Source organism: Vanessa atalanta, chromosome 18 (genome assembly GCF_905147765.1).
Source record: "Vanessa atalanta chromosome 18, ilVanAtal1.2, whole genome shotgun sequence".
In the NCBI taxonomy this organism is placed as follows: domain Eukaryota; kingdom Metazoa; phylum Arthropoda; class Insecta; order Lepidoptera; family Nymphalidae; genus Vanessa; species Vanessa atalanta.
In genome coordinates this window covers 920,466-939,440 of record NC_061888.1, presented here as the reverse complement: position 1 = coordinate 939,440, position 18,975 = coordinate 920,466, and the positions used below count along the sequence as shown (strand labels likewise).

The 18,975-nt window shown below is 33.1% G+C and overlaps 2 protein-coding genes across 2 annotated transcripts; one reads left to right on the top strand and one right to left on the bottom strand.

Annotated features, from left to right (window-relative positions):
* Nucleotides 1-1,671: 1,671 nt before the first annotated feature.
* Nucleotides 1,672-8,523, bottom strand: LOC125070957 (radial spoke head protein 6 homolog A). The gene is made up of 13 exons (XM_047680986.1): nt 8,392-8,523; nt 8,117-8,306; nt 7,811-7,936; nt 7,284-7,372; nt 6,917-7,004; nt 6,436-6,520; nt 5,943-6,076; nt 5,632-5,751; nt 4,881-5,034; nt 3,699-3,844; nt 2,932-3,146; nt 2,546-2,690; nt 1,672-1,876 (listed from the first exon to the last, which is right to left on the bottom strand). Exons 1-13 carry the CDS (start codon nt 8,520-8,522, stop codon nt 1,781-1,783), a joined length of 1,719 nt encoding a protein of 572 aa, XP_047536942.1. The 5' UTR covers nt 8,523; the 3' UTR covers nt 1,672-1,780.
* A 267-nt stretch (nt 8,524-8,790) lies between these two features.
* Nucleotides 8,791-12,027, top strand: LOC125071046 (mitochondrial GTPase 1). Its single transcript, XM_047681104.1, has 4 exons — nt 8,791-9,367; nt 9,664-9,872; nt 10,322-10,509; nt 11,194-12,027. Exons 1-4 carry the CDS (start codon nt 8,967-8,969, stop codon nt 11,389-11,391), a joined length of 996 nt encoding a protein of 331 aa, XP_047537060.1. The 5' UTR covers nt 8,791-8,966; the 3' UTR covers nt 11,392-12,027.
* Nucleotides 12,028-18,975: the final 6,948 nt, after the last annotated feature.

Here is an 18,975-nt window from a genome sequence, read left to right as displayed (position 1 = left end):
ATTTGTCATATATATTTAATTGCCTGTATGTTATCCGCTGTTCACTCACGCAGGCGCACATCCACTTTAAATTATTTTATCGGTGTGTATGAGTGTCAATGTAAGCACAACTTCTCTTGCTACAAGATCTCTTAGTGTGCGTGAGACGACTAAAAGTAAAGACAGCAAAAAATACATACTAGGTATTATGTATTTGTAAAGTTTATTCAAAAATAATTGTTTTAATAGAGGAGCGCGCCTTCGTGAGTGAATACTATACTTAAGTCGATAAGAGAATGCATTTTTGACATCTGTCAGTTGTTATTACGAGTGATGGGCGTAAAGTATTTTTTTATCCGACCCAAGTAAAGAGTTTTCAATTCTTGTTTGTACGACTTAATTATCTTTTCTTACATCTCTATTATATTAATTGTTTAATAAATATATAATTCATACTAAAATTTATTATATTATGTCAATAGTGGATACAATTTTGAAGATATTATCATGGATTGATAAGACCAGCGATGGTTTTTACTCATGTCCATTTGCTTCCAAACATCATCATACTAATTAATATTATAAATATGAAAGTGTTACTTTGTTTGCTTGTTTGTTTGTTACGCTTTCTTGTCTTAACTACTCATACCATCATCCACCAGCCTATAACACTAAGAGTTGATTATACGTATATACTTTTTAAATATATATATATATTAAAAGGACATCTAGCACAGACCCTACTGATATTCAGCCTTGTAGTGTCAAATATACATAGATACTACCTTCGCATATAAACTAAGATATTTCCATAGACAATTACTATGTTTATTAATCAATTCGGTATACTACTGTGACTTAGAGTTACATGACAATTTTTTTATACAGTCTTAGTACGGTTGGGGTACATGTTGGACAAATGTTTTCTGCCTTTTGGTGATATTGCAATTATCGACATCATGATATTAATACTTTACATATATATATAATGTTTATAAATCTATATCTAAGATAAATAATAGCCAATACTATGGATTAAATTTAATATCTTATACCGACATGACAAATCACGCATTGCATTAAATAATAGAAATCATAATCAGTTAGATTATTTTATCTGATAAAAAAACAGATTGCAACATATTTAGCAAGGTAACATTAGACACGATCAAAATAATATTAAAAAAAAAAATCCTACAAAAGAGGATATTAATTTTGTCGGACGGCTTATGAATTAATTTTAAAGATGGTGTTTTCGAGATGGGTCTTACGTCAGAATACAACTTAATTTGCATTTAAAGGCCACAACGTATAATAATGTGTTTTTTAAAACATTAGTTCCCACAAAGTTGCACATACAATTTAAATAAATTGATATTAGATATCGGAGCGAGACAAATGTAATTATTAAATGTTATTGTTTATATATTTTGTCAATTTTCTATTTTTCTAAACATATAGGTACTCATATTAACCAAAAATTTGTAATACCAACTCCACACTAATCGTGATATTATTATGACTAGGTATACAATTTACATAAAACTTGTTATTTAACATTTATCCTAAAACATTATTAGTATTAATTTGTTACAATAAAATAAATACAAATTAATTTATTAATCTTTTATTTAAACAAACAATACAGTTGATCAAACAAAATTACAATACGCTGTCGTTATTTCAGCGAAGTTTCCCTGACTCGGAATATTGTGCTCAAAAGGTATTGGTACTCATGGAAAATATTGTTTCGATACACTACCAAATATTTACAAAACTAAAGCTATGTAAATGATGTGTTTTAATCTTCTTCCTCCTCTTCTTCGGGTAGACCCTCCCCCTCCCCTTCCCCTTGCAGCACTGGTGGCGGTGGAGGTAGGTGGGCGATTCGGTAAGCCTGGCAGAAATGTGTTATTAATACATATATAATATGCTCTGGGTTTGCCACCAGATAATATTTTTCGTGGTAAATTCTTATTGATATTATTAAGGGAAGTAAGCTTAAAAATGTAAGGTGCGCTGTATGTTTTTAAACAACGACGGTATTCGCGGACGGTAATTTCATAAAATATTTGAAATAAATAAAAAAGTAATTTAAATAAAACTTTATAAACTTTAATTTAATTTTCGAGACATAAGCGAAAAAAGAGACATGATCAGGCGTCACCCCTAAGCAAGGTACCGTCACTGGTTATTGACGTCACAAACTCTGGTAACTAATATAGCTCAAAATAATTATCATTTACATTAATTAGATAAGTAAAACAAATCATGACCCCATAGTACGGTAGCAAAAATACTACCAGCATTTCCCGTGAATCATTGATAATATAGGTAACAAATCGGTCCGTCTTCTATTCCTCTTTTTCACTATGGGAGGTAATAAGACGTAGGGCAGGTAAGGGTGTTATTATTGTTTTATTTTAATTTTTTGTTTGTCAGGCTTCCACGATCATCATGAAATTAACACCTGTGCGCTCTCTCCTCTCACGCGAATGAGAGATCAAACTAGAACGAATACCTACAATTTTGATTTAGACGAGTATATTTTATCAAACTAGCCAACCTCTTCATCCGCGAACGTTGGATCAGCCATCTCCATAACCTCTGGTCCAATAGCGTATTCTTCCTGCGGCCGCGGCAGCTGTAGAGGACTGAAGTTCGGAGGCTGGTATTTCAGGCCCCATCCAACGTACATGCATTCAGATTTCCTGATCATTTTATAAAATATCATTTTTAATAATTATTTTCAAATTGTATTAGTTTACCTTACGTACATTTTTTGTACACTTTTTTGTAGTAAACCAGTTCTGAAAAGATTGTCATATTTCGGAGGTAGCTGTGATGAGAGCAAAGAGGAAATCTGAACGTAAACATTTACGTACGACTTTAAAAAAAATTGAAGGTTGTATTTATTTTTCTTCCAATTTACTTGACATTGATATAACTCACTTCCCAGTTGTAGAATAAGCGACAGCACCAGGCCATATGTTACTTCTCAGATATGCTACAGCCCTGTCTGGCACCAGGGTAGAGCTGACGCGGGCGCTCCAAGCATTCTGACCCTCGAGTCGGCCATCTTCAGAGAGAGATGTGAATAGTGAAGGACCGGATTCAGGCTCCATGGGTGGAAGGCCTTCATCTTCTTCTTCTTCAACCGCTTCATCCTAAAGAAATATGTCAGTCAACACTTAAGGACATTGGAAACAATTACCAATACGCAAAGGCCAGTTAATTTTAAGTACCAACATTTTTAAAACTTGTATCTAGATTTGTTTAAACTCAAACTCTATTCCTTTATTCAATATAGAAGCATTATACTTACTTATTGATAGTCAAATTAAACACTACCACCGGTTCGGAAAAGGAAACACCCTGACCTGAGAATAACCAGCGAAAGAAACTCAGCGGGTCTTTTTTTTGTCAATCTAATTAGTTACATATATTGAATATGAATAGAAATAGCCAGGAGGTGATCGTTTCATTCCCAGGGTGTGTATCATTCATAAATACATGAATTGTATAGTACCCTTTCGCACACAAGCGTTCCTTAATATTTTTTTTTAATTTGGCAGTTTGGGGAGGATATTACTAATTTTAAATAAGTATTTAAGTTAAATATCCACTATTACTTTAACATGATATAAAATGATGGGACGGATGGAAAAATATATAGTATCTGATAAGTTATGAAATTATTTAAAACCAAAATTCCTAACCAATCCTGCATTAGGATTCCACCATATAGTTCTACCCTGCTTGAGGATATGTCTGCCGTGGTGAACCCAGTAAGTCAGATTTGAATCAACCAAGTCTTTAAGGGTGTGGCCTTGGTAGAAGGGATTTGGATTGAAGGCCATATCTCCTAATAAGAAAAGAGAATAATTATAGTATATATATATTTGGTTTGTGATTCACGCCTACTTTTGTTAAAGTCTTTTTTTTAAGCCCTCAGTGTATTTTTATATTTCTAGGTATCTTCACCCCGTGATATACAACAAATGAAATACAAATCTTAAAGAAAAAGAAATGAGCTTTAAACTTTTAAAAATAGTTCGTTTGTTAGTTTTATATCCTGTCCGGCAGGACCAATTCTTATTAAACTCTAGCTAATTCTTGGCACGTTTTTTAATGATCCTACTTGAAATTCATCTAAAATACAATATACTTTTTTAAAGTACATTTTTTGGAATTATTTTAGGGAGCAAAATGGAATGTCAAGCTCTAAGTATACGCCATAGTTCAAAATCTAGATTCTATCTATAAGAACTAACCAGAAAGTCAAGTTACACTTCTTCTTAACTTTATTTGTAACATTGCTGGTTAAAAGGTATAAAGGACTAATTTAACATTTCATTGTAGTATAAACAAATGGAACAATACATATACATAGATTGTCGTTATATCGTGCACAGCACCAATTACGTTGGATAATTGTACTAAAACTTCCGATACGACGAATCAAACATGACCGAATAGTATTCAGGCGCAGGATCATCGCATGTAGAGCCGTTATAAGCTTGGGCATCACAATCAACTTCACACTCCTTGATGCTAATAAGATCTTCTCGACAGAAAAAGCTACTATCACACCAAATTTGGAAAAAATAATTTTTATTACGATCCTGACTTGATACTAATTAATAGAATATAATAGTAGTTTTTCTTTGTGTTACTTGTGCAGTTTTCTATTGTTAGTTTGCTGTGTTACTAGCAACTAGTTTACATTAGAATTACATTTACCATCATATAAATATTGAAGTTCAAATGTCAGACCATTTTTATGTAACATTATAAGCAGCAAGAAGTACTGTATAAGCGCGTGGATATAAATGGATGCAATTGATACGCAGAGAAATTCCACCATGACTAATATTTGTAACGACAAATTTTAATGATACCCGCTCCCTCTTCCAAATCGATATCTTCTTCCTCTTCTCCCGAGCCAAAGGTGTAAAATCCCTGCGGTGAGACGGAGGTCGCTGCTTGAATACGAGCCAATTGGGCCCGAAGATAATTACGTTCCGTGCCCTCGAATGGTGGGTAAGTGATTACCTAATAATGGTGAAATTAATTACTTCACATGAGAAGACCTTTTTTATTATGACCAAGACTTACAAATAAATCAACATTGTCGTGCAAAATAAACAGTTCCCATAGCCATTAACGAGGTAAGAAATATTCTAACCAGTGGTGGTGTGAGCCAAGATGGCCCTGTGGTTAGAATGCGTACATCTTAACCGATGGTTGATGAGTGTCGAAAACCACTCATACACCACTTAAATTTGTGCTAGAAATATATCAATTAGTCAAAATTTATAAATTTTCTTTCTAAATCTTAATTTTTATAGTATAAATTATATTTGACAGTATTAATTAGTATTAATTATATTTGTAGAGTCATTTAATAGTCAAGAGAAAATTACTTAATGGTGACAACAATACAACTTGTTTTTTACATTTTATAATATACGTTAATGTTTGGATTATTGTAAGAGACTGATTAAAAGGATTTATTTTTAGATAATATATAATTGCTCCAATCCACAGTGTGTTTTCCACTTTGAGATAAACACGTTATGTTAAAATTCTGAATGCTACGAATATTAAGTTTTACAATCATAAATAGTTACCACCATCCTCGTCTCTTACCTCTGCATCAAGGTCACCGGTCATACAACGGACCGAAAGTCTCGCCACTCGGATCTGATGCGGAGTTACATCTGGAAGACATACCCAGGGCTCGCCCGGTTGATTGCAGACGTAGTACGTCTATGAAACATATTACAACACTAAGCTTACGAAGCTAACAAAACTAGAGACAGACAAAACTAAACCGAATCCGTTCAAAACATTTATTTGAATAAATATAACACAACCGTAGAAAAGCTCCTATGAAAAATAATAAATGGGAAAAAAGTACAAAAACGCCAAATTAACGTAAAATTTATATTCTATTTAACCTTTTTATTAACACCTTGGCCCGGCCTCTCGACAGGTATAATAGGGGGTGGTTGCCACGTGGACTCGGGAATTGGAGGCAGTTTGGGAGGCACTGGTTCTTTAGGTTTCTCTTCCTTAGCCTCACCTTCGCCCACTACGATTTAATTTAATGTTTTTACTCACAACAATCATCATACTAATCTTCATTGGCATATTTTTCGAGATTTCACTTTATAATTATCATTTATCTGTATTACCGTTAATTTTCGATAAGTAAGTGGTCACCCATTCCCACAAATCGTCGTCGTGATCGCAAACCCGCCGTCAACCACAGATTCCTTGCGTCGCTTTAAATCGAAACAAAATAACATACAACAAACATACTACCGTTTGGCGGTACAATAAAGGATATCCACAGATGAGCTTGCACTAAGAGCTACCGTGTACAATGTCTTTTTCCTTTATAGTAAAACCTTTTTTTAATATAATATTACAACAATTCAATAAGCTCACTCATTTCCTTTTGTTCTTCTATTTCTTGAGCACGATCTTCTTCTGCGCCTTCACCCTCGCCGGGCATGTCTTTCATTTCGAACTCCTAAGCAACGCCAGAACCTTTTTTTACGTATACCATTCATCGCATCTCGGTAATGCATATTTTTTTAAATTTTAGAATGAATAAAAAAATAGAATAAACTTTGCGGGCCTTTAAAAACTTTTCAAAAATATCTTTTAAATTTTTTGGCGCAATTATGGTTGTGTTGTAAGATCTGCCATATGTATATTCTCAAACCCACACAGAGAGTGTATTACTAATTAAGATCTTTAAGAGGGAGGCTTTTCGCAGAATTGGGTAATTTACCGGCTGCATCTTAGGTACTTTATTCAAATTAAAGTATAATCTGCTATAGTTTTAACAGCTCGCAAGAGTTCGTATACTTTATTATCAATTCAGTTATTGGAAGGAAGAAAAATTAAAATAAGAAATACAAACTCTGATACGCCTATCCAACTCTTCTATAGTGAGATCAGTCTCTGCGACGTAGTAATTTGCTTTGGTACCAAAAATCTTGCCAAAGAATCTGTCATCCAGATTTGGGTTTGTCATCATCATTATCAAAATAATCAATTTCTTAAATATTTTTTATAGGCATTTATAGTAATCATTCCATTAAAATTTATCTCATAACTGTCTACTCTTAATTCAAAATAGAGATATTTAATTATATCACGCTTTAGGAAAGAGTTACAAAATAAAAAACTTAATAGAGTCGAGAATAACAAATTATATCTTTTGTCCAGTCTAAAATAATACCTAAATATCTACACAAAAACACAAGTATATTTTTTATACTACTCACCTAATAGTGGCTACCGGTTCCTTGATGGCCAGCATATTGAGAGCTATGTACACCGCATAACATTCTTGTTCAGACAAACCGTAACCACACTGTGAATAATATACAATAATGTCTTCAATGAAAATAGCGCTTCCAAAAAGCGCTTTTGTCGCTTATTATAGTAAACCTCATTTCACAAAAGTTACCACATTGACCTAGTGGCTAGAATGTGTTAAACCTACGATTATGGGTCGTAAAGTAAGGATTTTTAGGCGTTGGAAGAAATATTGCAAGGAAACCTGCATGGCTATGAAATAACTGCCACAAGTGTATTCACTAATAAACTCCAAACATTTTCATCAACGGGAAGACATAGCTGTGTATTTACTTTTATAAGACCTACCCACTACTTTTTATTTTATTTTAGACTTACATAGATTTAAGTGCGTAGTTTCCATAAGTTAGGTTAACGTATGTGCAGAGAAGAGGAAGGAATCTCCACTGTAGTCAACCTCTCGTGCCTTTATTTCGTTGGATACGAAACTTACCTCACGAAAGTAGTAATTGTGCTCAATGATATCCGCGATCCTTGGCCTTAAGGAATCCTCCTCTAAATCTAACTCCTGCTCCTCTTCACCGAGATCTTCCATTCTCTGACTCTTACTCGCAACTAACTAAAGTTAAAAATAATATTTATCGTTTGTTTACTGTTACTTATAATGAAAACATTAAGGGTTACACCATTTGTGGTATTTATAATTTATTTTTTTTTGTGTATATTTAGACATTTTTTTATTTTAGTCTGAGGTTCAAATTTTTAATATATTAATAAAAATATAACAGTGGCACAACACCCGAAACATTTCATCCATTCGTCTAATTAGAGCAAGCTGCGGTGGCGCGAGGTAGATATCGTTCAATAAATCGAAATTTGGTCGAAACTTCTCTTGTTTCACTTGCCATGAATATTGTTCAAAATTGTCAACAACATCTGGAGGCTTTTGCGATAAAATTTTGTGTACAACGTCCACCATGTGATCATATCTGGTTACAAATAAAATATTGTTACATTTCGAAATCGATAGGACTTATGAAACCAAAGAAACCAAGCAAAAAATATAAAATTTACAGCGTATCACCAGTAGCGCCAGACTGTTGTTTTAAGAAATTTTTAGCAAGCACCAAATCGTTGTTGAGATCAGGCAGAACATTTTCTGCAGCCGCTATTATATCTGGTTCTAGCATAAATGTTTGTGACATCCTTTTGAACTTTTTAAAGAACTTTAAAATAATTATTTAAGTATTAAATAAATATAACTCGCGCTAAGCTAAACTTGACATTGTATATTTTTCATTTTCATTATTTCAAGCAGATACTTTTGACAACCAGTAATGTGATAGGAATGAAGAATAAGGTTTATTTATTATAATCATATGTATATGTCGTAATATGTAATGTTTCTAAACTGATGTAATATCTGATGACAATGACAATTGACATTTATATAATAATATTTTGTAACTGTCATTGTAGAATACAAAATTAATTATTTCATTATCTTGATTTTGATATAATTCTCTAGATATTAATTTTTAGTTGGTAGTGCCTTGCTTATTATATGTAATGAATCTCGTAACTTAACTTACGAAGATACAAGTATATAAAATTATAACCTCGAAATCAAACCAAAACAAACAACAGAAATGGCAACAAAATTCGACGTTGCTGCTTATAGTTTCCGTAAGAAATGCCCTTATGTGAGCAAAGATCTCCTACACTGGTTCCCAGGTCATATGAATAAAGGGTTAAAACAAATGCAGCGAAAACTTAAGTCAGTAGATTGTGTGATCGAAGTTCACGACGCTAGAATTCCATTTACAGGCCGTAATCCCATCTTTACAAATACTTTGACTGGTGCTAAGCCACATATTCTAGTTTTAAATAAAAAAGACTTAACGATACGATCGTTATTGCCAAAGGTTAAAGATCAACTTACAGCTGAAGGTGTACAGAATGTTATATTTACAAACTCAAAAGATCAGCATTGTCGCGGACTTAAGTCATTGCGACCTCGTTTAGTGGATATTATTAAGAACTCCAACAGGTATTTATTTGCATAACAATATACAATGTAATTTAATAGAGGTGTTTCTTAACTTTCTAAATGAAGTATACCATTATAAAAAAAAACACTTTTTAAATATTATTCCTTAATGTCTGTCATTTAATTATATTTTACTTTAGACTATGATACAAGAACAGGCTTACAAATATGAGTTTTCTTAGTACAGTTATTGGATTAGACACCTATTTTTTTAGTAAATTATATTATATTGTTATGGTGATGATAAAAGTTCCATAATATTCATCCAATTTTAATTAAAAATACTTTTTTATCAGGTACAATCGAAGTGAAGAATTAGACTACAGTGTAATGATCATTGGTGTTCCAAACGTTGGCAAGTCATCACTTATCAATATGCTAAGAAGTCGTAATATGAATATCAAGCATGCCCTCCCGGTCGGTGCAGTGGCTGGTATCACTCGAAGTGTGATGACTAAGATTAGAATAAATAATGACCCTAAAATATTCATGCTGGACACTCCAGGTGAATTACATTTTCTTCGTATTGTTTAATTGACGTCCAAATATGATAACTTCATTGGTTTTATATATTACGGTTAATAAAGAATTTTTTTGGTGGTTCCACTCATTACATATTCTACTAGTTTAAAGGATGTATGAGTCAGTGTAACTAAAGGTACGAAGGATGTAACAGCTTAATTACTAAGGTGCCATATTGGTGCAGCAAGGTATGGGAAATATATATTACCATCAGCGTCTATGGGCTTCGGTTACTACTTACTATTCGTTGGCCCATTAGACTGTCTACCTGTAACATGACATATAATTTGTGTTCAAAATTCATCTCATGCTTCGTCAAATAAAAATCTGCCACCTCCTCAAAAGTAGAGGACATATTAGCCCAGCTGTGGGTAAATGAAAAGGTTTACTTTACAGTAATTCCGCAACTTAAAAGCAATGTTTTTATCCTAGGAATCCTAGAGCCATCGGTATCAGACATAGAGATGGGATTGAAGCTCGCTCTTTGCGCGTCTTTACAAGATCACCTGGTCGGCGAAGAAATCATAGCAGACTATCTCCTGTACTGGCTGAACAAGCACGGCAGCTTCAAGTACGTGGACTTCATGGGTCTGGAGGAACCGTGTGACGATATTAACAAGGTTAGTACAAGTGGTCGGATAGCAATCTAAAAACTCGTGAGAGATCAGACGCTCTATCTTCTCCGCTCCTGAAGCTTGCTCACTCTCCGTTTGTATGGTATTGTCACCCCAATCAATTAAGAGAGTTGAATAATGAAGTATATTCTATTTCAACAATGACAAGAAAAAAGCCAAATAAACAACATTTGACAGCAAATTGACGCGATATCATTGGTCGAGAGCTTAATTAATATATGATATTCACTATGGATTCTAAGGTTTGTTTATCTTTTTTCCTACTTCCAATAGAATAGGCTGGCATCTATATTTCGAAATGCGTCTATCGAGATTGAACACCGCGGTTATTGTCCTGTAAAGAGGACATTTCTTATGGCGTGTTTTGTTTAGTATTGAGTGAGACTAAGTATAGCTTCACTATTTTTTTATTCTGTAAACGTAATTATTGTAACAGATTTATTTGGCATAAAGAGTACTAATACATCGCTTTATGGCTTACTCTCGAAATTTAAATATAATAGATACTCACTAATCAAAGATAATTAGATTTAGACATAGACAATTTTACTAGTTTTTGATGTTCTAACACTTGGAGCATCATCTTACAAACTCAAGTGTATTCGAAAATAGTGCCTCTTTTTTCGGATTTTTTAAAGAAAATATAATATTTTGTTTTGTTCTTTACAGGTCCTCGTTACAGGCTCAATAAAGTTAAACCGCGTGAGAAGGACCCGTGACTTTGATGGACGGATTCGCGAAGTCCCCGACGTCGTGGAAGTTGCTAGGACGATGATCCGAGCGTTCAGGACCGGGGAATTGGGGAAAATATTACTAGATATTGATCTATTGAAGAGAGATGACAGACAAGAAAATGTTCTTGCGTAGTTGTAGTGATAAACATTTTGTATTCATATTAAATGACAAAAGAAAATGTACATAAAGTTAACAAAAAAACTTCATAATAACCTCATGTAGAATAAGAATAAAAAAAAAATCTGTACAGAAAACATGATTCCTAATTCAAATATCAAATTCTTGTCTTATTTTTTTTTTTAAATATTGCTTATAGTAAAAAAAGTTTAATATAACTACTAACAAATCTACTAGTAAGCGAATGATGTAAGTATAGTAAATAAGTCAAATTAAAAAAAAAAATAAAGCAAACGGATCGGGTGAATAGTTACGAAAAGTCAATGACGTCAAGAATGGTAGATCTTATAAAATGAAACATGAGCCAGAGGTAATTATAAATACTTATGCTCTTATGGTTGCGAGCTCCCTGCGTCTTAAAATGGTATATATCATAAGAGGCAGGACGCTTATAATGCATTATTAATGATTATCTAATGAGTCCATGACCTTCCTGCTATGTAAATAATATATACAATGTGATATTTTATTTTAAAACCACTTAAGGAATTGAGCAAAACATGAACGTTTTCTTTGGTTCGCAACTTTTGTGCAAACATTTTAAATTGTAGGTAAATAAATAAATCCATAAGTAGGTGACGATAATAATTAAATTAAATATAAATGCTAATTTTTTTTTAACTTATAGTCAGGTAACCAACTGATGATACTTAGTTACCGCTCATAGACGTTGTCGGTCGCTCGTGGTAACAATTTAATTCATCGCCATTGCATTAGGAACTAAAATGTTACTGGCTTACTCGCCATTTAGAGGACCACAACAATACGAAGTATTGCTTTTTGGCGGTAGAATATATCATGAGTGGGCGGTACCCACCCAGGTGGGCTTACACAAAACTCTACTATCAAGATAACCACTTTTTTAATGACGGCAAATCTTCAGAATTGTATCCAGATCATAATGAAACCCGGTTATGTGGTTATTCTCCACAAAATCACGATGGTCGTCTTCGGCTCGCGATGGTATCGCGTTCAACTGTGGTGTTTCGGTGTTTGCTAACCCTCGACGGTAAGCACACATCAAACTCATCCTCTTCCCATGACACTTTCCTGAGTTGCTAGGGTCGCTAACATTATCTTCGCAGCTGATCAGAATAGTACAAGGAGAAACCCGTATCTTACGGCCATCGCTTCACAACGTCTTCCCTCCGGCCTGCATCTCGCTGAGTACCAACCGACGATGCCCAGAATACAGCATGAGGAAGGCACTGACCTCTCAGTTAGCCACTGAAGTATAAAGGCACGGTTGTAATATAGAACCAAATTAATAATTATTGCACTCTTAGAAACAAAAATGGGCAAAAACACCAATAAAATAAAAAAAAAGTACTGAAGGATTTCAATTACATTCAGCGAATATACAAATGACATCAAAAGAAACGGACAGGATTCACATTGCGCACAATTACACGCGCAGTTAATTTAATTAAAACAATGTTTAAAAGAAAAATTATAGATTTTATCAGACCAACAGTCGGACGTTATTAAATTAATTAAGCAACATTTGCAATTAAATAAAGTATTAATATTTTTTAAATTACAATTATAAATACGTTTCTGTAATTTTAAAGCGGATCCGAGATTAAATTGAAATAAAAGGTTTATACTAAAAATGTACGGTTATGTCATTTAAGGGAAAGTAATTGTTATTCTTTAAATAAATAAATATCAGTTTGCTTTAAATTGCTATCGATACATATTTAATGTAAATAATTGTGTGTAGGAACCATGATTCCAAATTCAAATTCAGGTCTTCAATTTTTTTTAAACTTTTTCTATAATGATAGTCAAAGTAGAAACTATAGATATAAATCAAACGGAAAGTTACTAAGCACAAGTACGAATATAAATGATATAAAACAAAAATCAAAATGGCAAGGATTTTAGTAGAATTTAAGGAAAATATTAGTACAAGCTTTCTTAAACCCTTATGAACTACAAAAGAATTGAATACACCACAATATACAGCCTTACCTCATCGTCAACGGAATGAATTGTAATAAAAAAACTGTTTTGTAAAATAAATGATTGTATTTTTTTTTGTTTTCAAGCCTAGTCTCGCGAATTAAAATAGAACTTTTAATATTAATTGTATTAGATAGATAGTTATATCTAAATACTAATTAATAAACACGTATTAGTTATTTAGATATTTTTGATAGATATTTAGATATGTTTATTACGCTTGTCAGCTAAAGATAAGCTAAAGATATAACGTAATTATCCTGTTTTATTAATTACTGTAAATATTTATAACATATGTATTATGTATACGTGTGCGTAATAAATAAATTCACAAATATATTATGTCTTCTTTTATTTACAAGATGCACGATATAGGTAATTATACAATTTAAATTCAAAGACAATCGACGACGAAGATGATGAGTTCGACACGGTGGGCTTATCTAGTTAATCGTGTTCAGTGCTGTTTCTTAAAAATGTTTTAGCCTCCTCAACGAGGTAAAGTATGCTCTAGTGTTGCTCTTGGCACTACATGTTCACGAGAAGCTTGTGAATCATGGGGAATATTACAACATTACAGTTGTCCAGATTTTTATTGGTAGTGGCTTAATGGACCCTTGCGCAGTAACTATTTTTGACCACTTCACTTGCCACACTTCAAAATTACTTAGCTAAGCTAACTAAGCGCCACTTCAACATTTTGGGCTATGAAAGTAGATTGCGCTAAGCAAATCACAAGTGCTGTCTCCAAACCTCTGTGGCATTTATAAAAAATGATTATTATTGAAAAAAAAAACATCAATCAAATTTTTGGCTATGTTTAGATTAATGAGAAAATCTTAACATTGAATCGTGACCAGCAATTAATTAAAGCTTTTCGGAGCATGCGTTATAGGCGAAAGAATTTCATTAAAACGCATCTCACCGTTGTGTCTTTTGACCCATCAAGTTTCATACATTGCTATATAATATATTAAATATTATGTTTATAATTTAGAACAAAGTAAAAGTAATTGTTAATTATAAAAATACACAAAGCAACGGCCGCAGAAAAGATTACTGTAAGCATAAACTAAGTATCTAGTAGGAGTAGGTATAACCTACCAAAAAACAAAATATTTTGTAACCGCTTGCCAAGAATAACGCGAATCGAGGAATATTTTGCTGCGAGCACAAATCGAATCGCGCCAAAAAAAACAGCGACGGCGTGAGCGACACGTCATACACAAACGTCTTGTCTATTCACGAGTTTAAAATGTAATAATTTGTTTACGACTGCTCCTATACAACTAGTAGATTTTTTAAATATCAAAAGGCGCAGAATGTCCTTCATCTGAACTCATGGTTATTATAGATGTGTTGGCAATGAATACAGGTACTTAATACACTTGTAGTAGTGCTTTTTGCATGCCTGTCTGGGTAGGTACCTACTGTATTATTTTCCATTATAGGTATTGTCTTGTTTAAATACTAATTAAACTATGCTTATTATTACTACCTCCGGCCCTACTCTAACATAGCTTTATAGTGTCCTGTCAAATATTATACACGAGTACTCATCAAAGATAATAATATTTAGACATAGACAATTACTACTTTTTATTATTTGTTATATGCCTTGCTGGCATCACCCACTCATTGTTTATATTCTACCGCAAAGCAGCAATACTTAGAGTAGGGTATTGTTGTATTCTGGGCTGAAGGGTGGACATAACATCTTATTTCTCTAAGTATGGTATGGCGCATTAGCGATGTAAGGAATGATTAATATTACTTACAGCGCTGATATGTATGGGCGGTGGTGATCACTTAACATAAGATGGCCAATCAGCCGATCCATCTAGCTGTATAAAAAAAAGAAAAAGACAAGTAATCTTTTTTCACAACGAAGTATCTTTCAGTAACAGTTTCAAACAAAAATATTAAATTGATATTCTAATAATTAAATACAAGATAGCGACCTTTGCTCCACTAGTGTGCCAGTAACTCGAACATTACATTGACGCGACGTCATTATCTAATTCATATAAATACGGATAGTGAAAACATTTTAATATTGTCAATATGTTATGTCAAACGAGTAAATACAAACGTCAGTTTCACGTAAATTATCAAAAAAAAAGATCAATCAACCAAATTTTAAATGGAGTAAATATCTCATTAAACGTTAAATCATTTGATAATCGTAATAATATGATGAAACTAATTAACGAAAGTTGAAATAGAAGTGTTCATCCAACATGAATCCTTTGGAGTACCTGCAGCTACTTGCGAATTGCATCCAAGAATACAGATGGCTTATCGATGCAGCGGCCGCATGCTATCCGATCGTTATGATGTCAAGGATACACACAGCTTAAAACCATGATCACTAGATCTATAAACCGACCATATAAATATCAAGATGTTAATAAAAAAACGATTTCAGAATTTTCCTCTGATAGTTCTCACGTTATTTCATCCAAAACGACAACAAATACTCAATCTTCGGAAAATGATTCATCAGTAAGTGACACTACGATCGATGATTCCATTTTCAGTTCTGATGACACGCTAGATATGATCGATACGCCTTGGAGTACAGAGTCGTGGTCTTCTCAAACTTCAGTTAAAACTAACCCACGATACGATATTACACCAGAAAAGAATGTAACAACTTTGACATCCACTACAATAAATCCAAGGTCGTCTGCATCTTACGGCGGTATTAGCCTAAGCTTGAGTAACAGCAGATTCACTAAAAGTTTACTAATGATTAGTTCCATTTCGTACCTATCGCCAAATATACATCCGTTAGCCTGCCAATCTGAGGTAGACACTCTATCGTCTTGGACGTTGGAACCATACACCAGTTCACTAAAGCAATCAGATATTTTAATAAAAAAAGCTATTTCCTCGAGTCTTCGTAGTTTTTCAGACACCGACGATTATCCGAGTACGATGGAGACATTCAACAGCAGTGAATATAATTTGATAACATCGACGCTCGACCGTATTAATGACACAGTTGATATTATCTCTGATCAAAAGCAAAATAGCTTTGAAGCCGATACAAAAAACGATTTAATTAAATGTTTAAGTTCTATGACATTTAAAATGAAATAAATAGCAAAATCAATGGAAAACTTACGCTGTAAATATTTGAAAAATTAACTTTTACATCTAATCAATTCTTTATGTATCTGTATATAAAAATAAACTAACTACATTTGAGACAAAACGGTGCTGTATTTAAAAATAAGTTCATTTTAAAATATAAATATGACTGGCATGAGACACCTATACTCTGTCGATAAAATATGCAATCCTTCTCCTATTAAGGGGTGAAGCTGATTCGACTTCGCTTCTCCCTTATTGGATGTAGATATATTTTGTGGTAGACCGAGGTTCTATTAAGTTTCCAGTCGGACTATCCGACATTTGTAGGATTCCTCACAATGTTTTACAAATACACGATATAATTATTATAAGCATAAATAATAAACAAATTCATTTTCGTATTTATAATATTATAGTTAATAAAATCCTTAACTATGTATAGCTTCATAATTTTCCTTGCATAATATTTATTAAGTTAAATGGATTGTCATGGTAAGTGGTCTGAACTAATCACACATATTGACGCCGTAAGATGTATGTCCCGTGTGTCTGTAGTTACACTCAGGAGTCAGGGCTGGATTCAGGGGAGGGCATGCGGGGCAACTGCCCTTGGGCCTGCACTTTAGAGAGGCCTCACTATAGATTCCGACGGGTTAACAAATATAGTCAAATTATAATAATGTTACTAATAACTGTTTTAAAAGTTACCGATACAAGTAAATAAATTATATCTTACTAATTAAAATCAAAATTGTGGCCCCAGGGCATCCAGACCTTTAAATCTCTGGTTACACTGGATCACTACCTACGTATGTACCTTCAGTCTACTATATTCTATCGACTTTATGCTGTCTTATTTTTTCGAATGTGATATCAATTATGTCAGAAAGAGAGAAATAGTTTAACTAAACACCCGCCAAATAACGTTTTTACGTAAGGTAAACAGCGTTGTAATCTGAGCTCGTTGGGAATGTTTTGATATCTTCGCCTTCAATTTCTTAGAAATTGAAACGATACAATAGCTTCCACTAGCAATTAACTTGAATATAAAACATGTTACAGCTATTACGTAAGAACGGAAAAAAATATGTCACGAGCCTAAGCCACGGCTTTTTTTTGTATGAGCATAATGTTTAATTTTTTTGTATTATTGTTTATTATGAGGGAGACTCCTCTTTTCTTTCTTTGAGGAAAAGGTTTGGAGCATATTCCACCACGCTGCTCCAATGCGGTTTGGTGGATACAATTGTGTCAGAATTTCGTTGAAATTAGACACGTGCAGGTTTCCTCACGATGTTTTCCTTCACCGCCGAGAACGAGATGAATTATTAATTCAAATTAACACATGAAAATTAAGTAGCGCTTGCCTAGATTTGAACCCGCCATCATCAGTTTAGATGCACGCGTTCTAACCACTGGACCATCTCGGCTCATAGACATAGTTATCATAAAATTAGTCTCCACATATAATCAGAAAGACACAAACAGAAGTACGTGTAGATTACCAGCAGTTGAGAGTACTGGCAGTAACCAGTGTACCTCCCTGAAGGTTGCGCCGCTGACATCTGTCTGACTGCCTTGCTACGACACTGGCCGTTAAAATATTTTAAAATAAACTATCATAGAACAAACTCTAAAAATTATCGATATATTCTACTACACTATCATTATGAAAATTAAATTCATTGCAGTAATTAAAAACAATTCGAATTGTAATCGAATGAAATGCCGCGTGAAATATTCGATCACCTTTGTAACCTTTGTACTAAATGTCGATAAAAAGGAAAATTAAAATGAATTGAGTATTTAACCGAAAAAACATAATGATATTCATTTAAATACTATTTTAATCAAATGGTCAATGAAAAGTAAGTAATTATCGTCCAATAAATTAATTCAATTTAACTTTTTATTTACACTCAATTGTCTCATCGAATAAAATTGTGCAAACGCTGACGCATACTCTGCCAGAAAATTTAAAAATGTATATGAGATTGTAGGCGTACGAAATGAATGAAAAATTACTAAGATAAATAAAAATAAACATTATTAATTCAACTGAAACTAAAACTTACGAATACATTATAAGAATACGATATTTTAATTCAACGGACGGCAAAAGAGCAACGACGTACGTACCTTTCAAGGCAAAGAAGTTTATCGCTAACATTGGACTGATTCCGAGCTCCTGAGATTTAGTTCTTGAAGAATCAAAATAACTGACTCCTACCGGATTTTAACACAAGACTTGAGGATAAGCAGCCGTCTCATCTAGCTGCATGACCACATATATATTTAAATAAATAAGAAAATATTGAAAATAAATCAACTCAAAAGTAATATTTACTGTTAACGTTTACATAAGTATTACTATAAAAACGTTAAAGAACAAACTCGACGATCGAAAACAAAAACTTATTTTTCAACACATGCTAAAAAGCTTTTGAATATTCTAATGAAGTCGTAAAATATTTA

What these genes read in the sequence shown, in the direction of transcription:
- LOC125070957 (XM_047680986.1), bottom strand. Translation starts at nt 8,522, where the DNA reads ATGTCACAAACATTTATGCTAGAACCAGATATAATAGCGGCTGCAGAA. An exon ending in GGAATCCTAATGCAGGATTG is followed by an intron (nt 3,147 to 3,698) that starts GTTAGGAATTTT and finishes ATATTTCTTTAG; the next exon opens with GATGAAGCGGTTGAAGAAGA. An exon ending in GCTTATTCTACAACTGGGAA is followed by an intron (nt 2,691 to 2,931) that starts GTGAGTTATATC and finishes TAAAATGATCAG; the next exon opens with GAAATCTGAATGCATGTACG.
- LOC125071046 (XM_047681104.1), top strand. Translation starts at nt 8,967, where the DNA reads ATGGCAACAAAATTCGACGTTGCTGCTTATAGTTTCCGTAAGAAATGC. An exon ending in ATTATTAAGAACTCCAACAG is followed by an intron (nt 9,368 to 9,663) that starts GTATTTATTTGC and finishes CTTTTTTATCAG; the next exon opens with GTACAATCGAAGTGAAGAAT. An exon ending in ATTCATGCTGGACACTCCAG is followed by an intron (nt 9,873 to 10,321) that starts GTGAATTACATT and finishes TTTTTATCCTAG; the next exon opens with GAATCCTAGAGCCATCGGTA.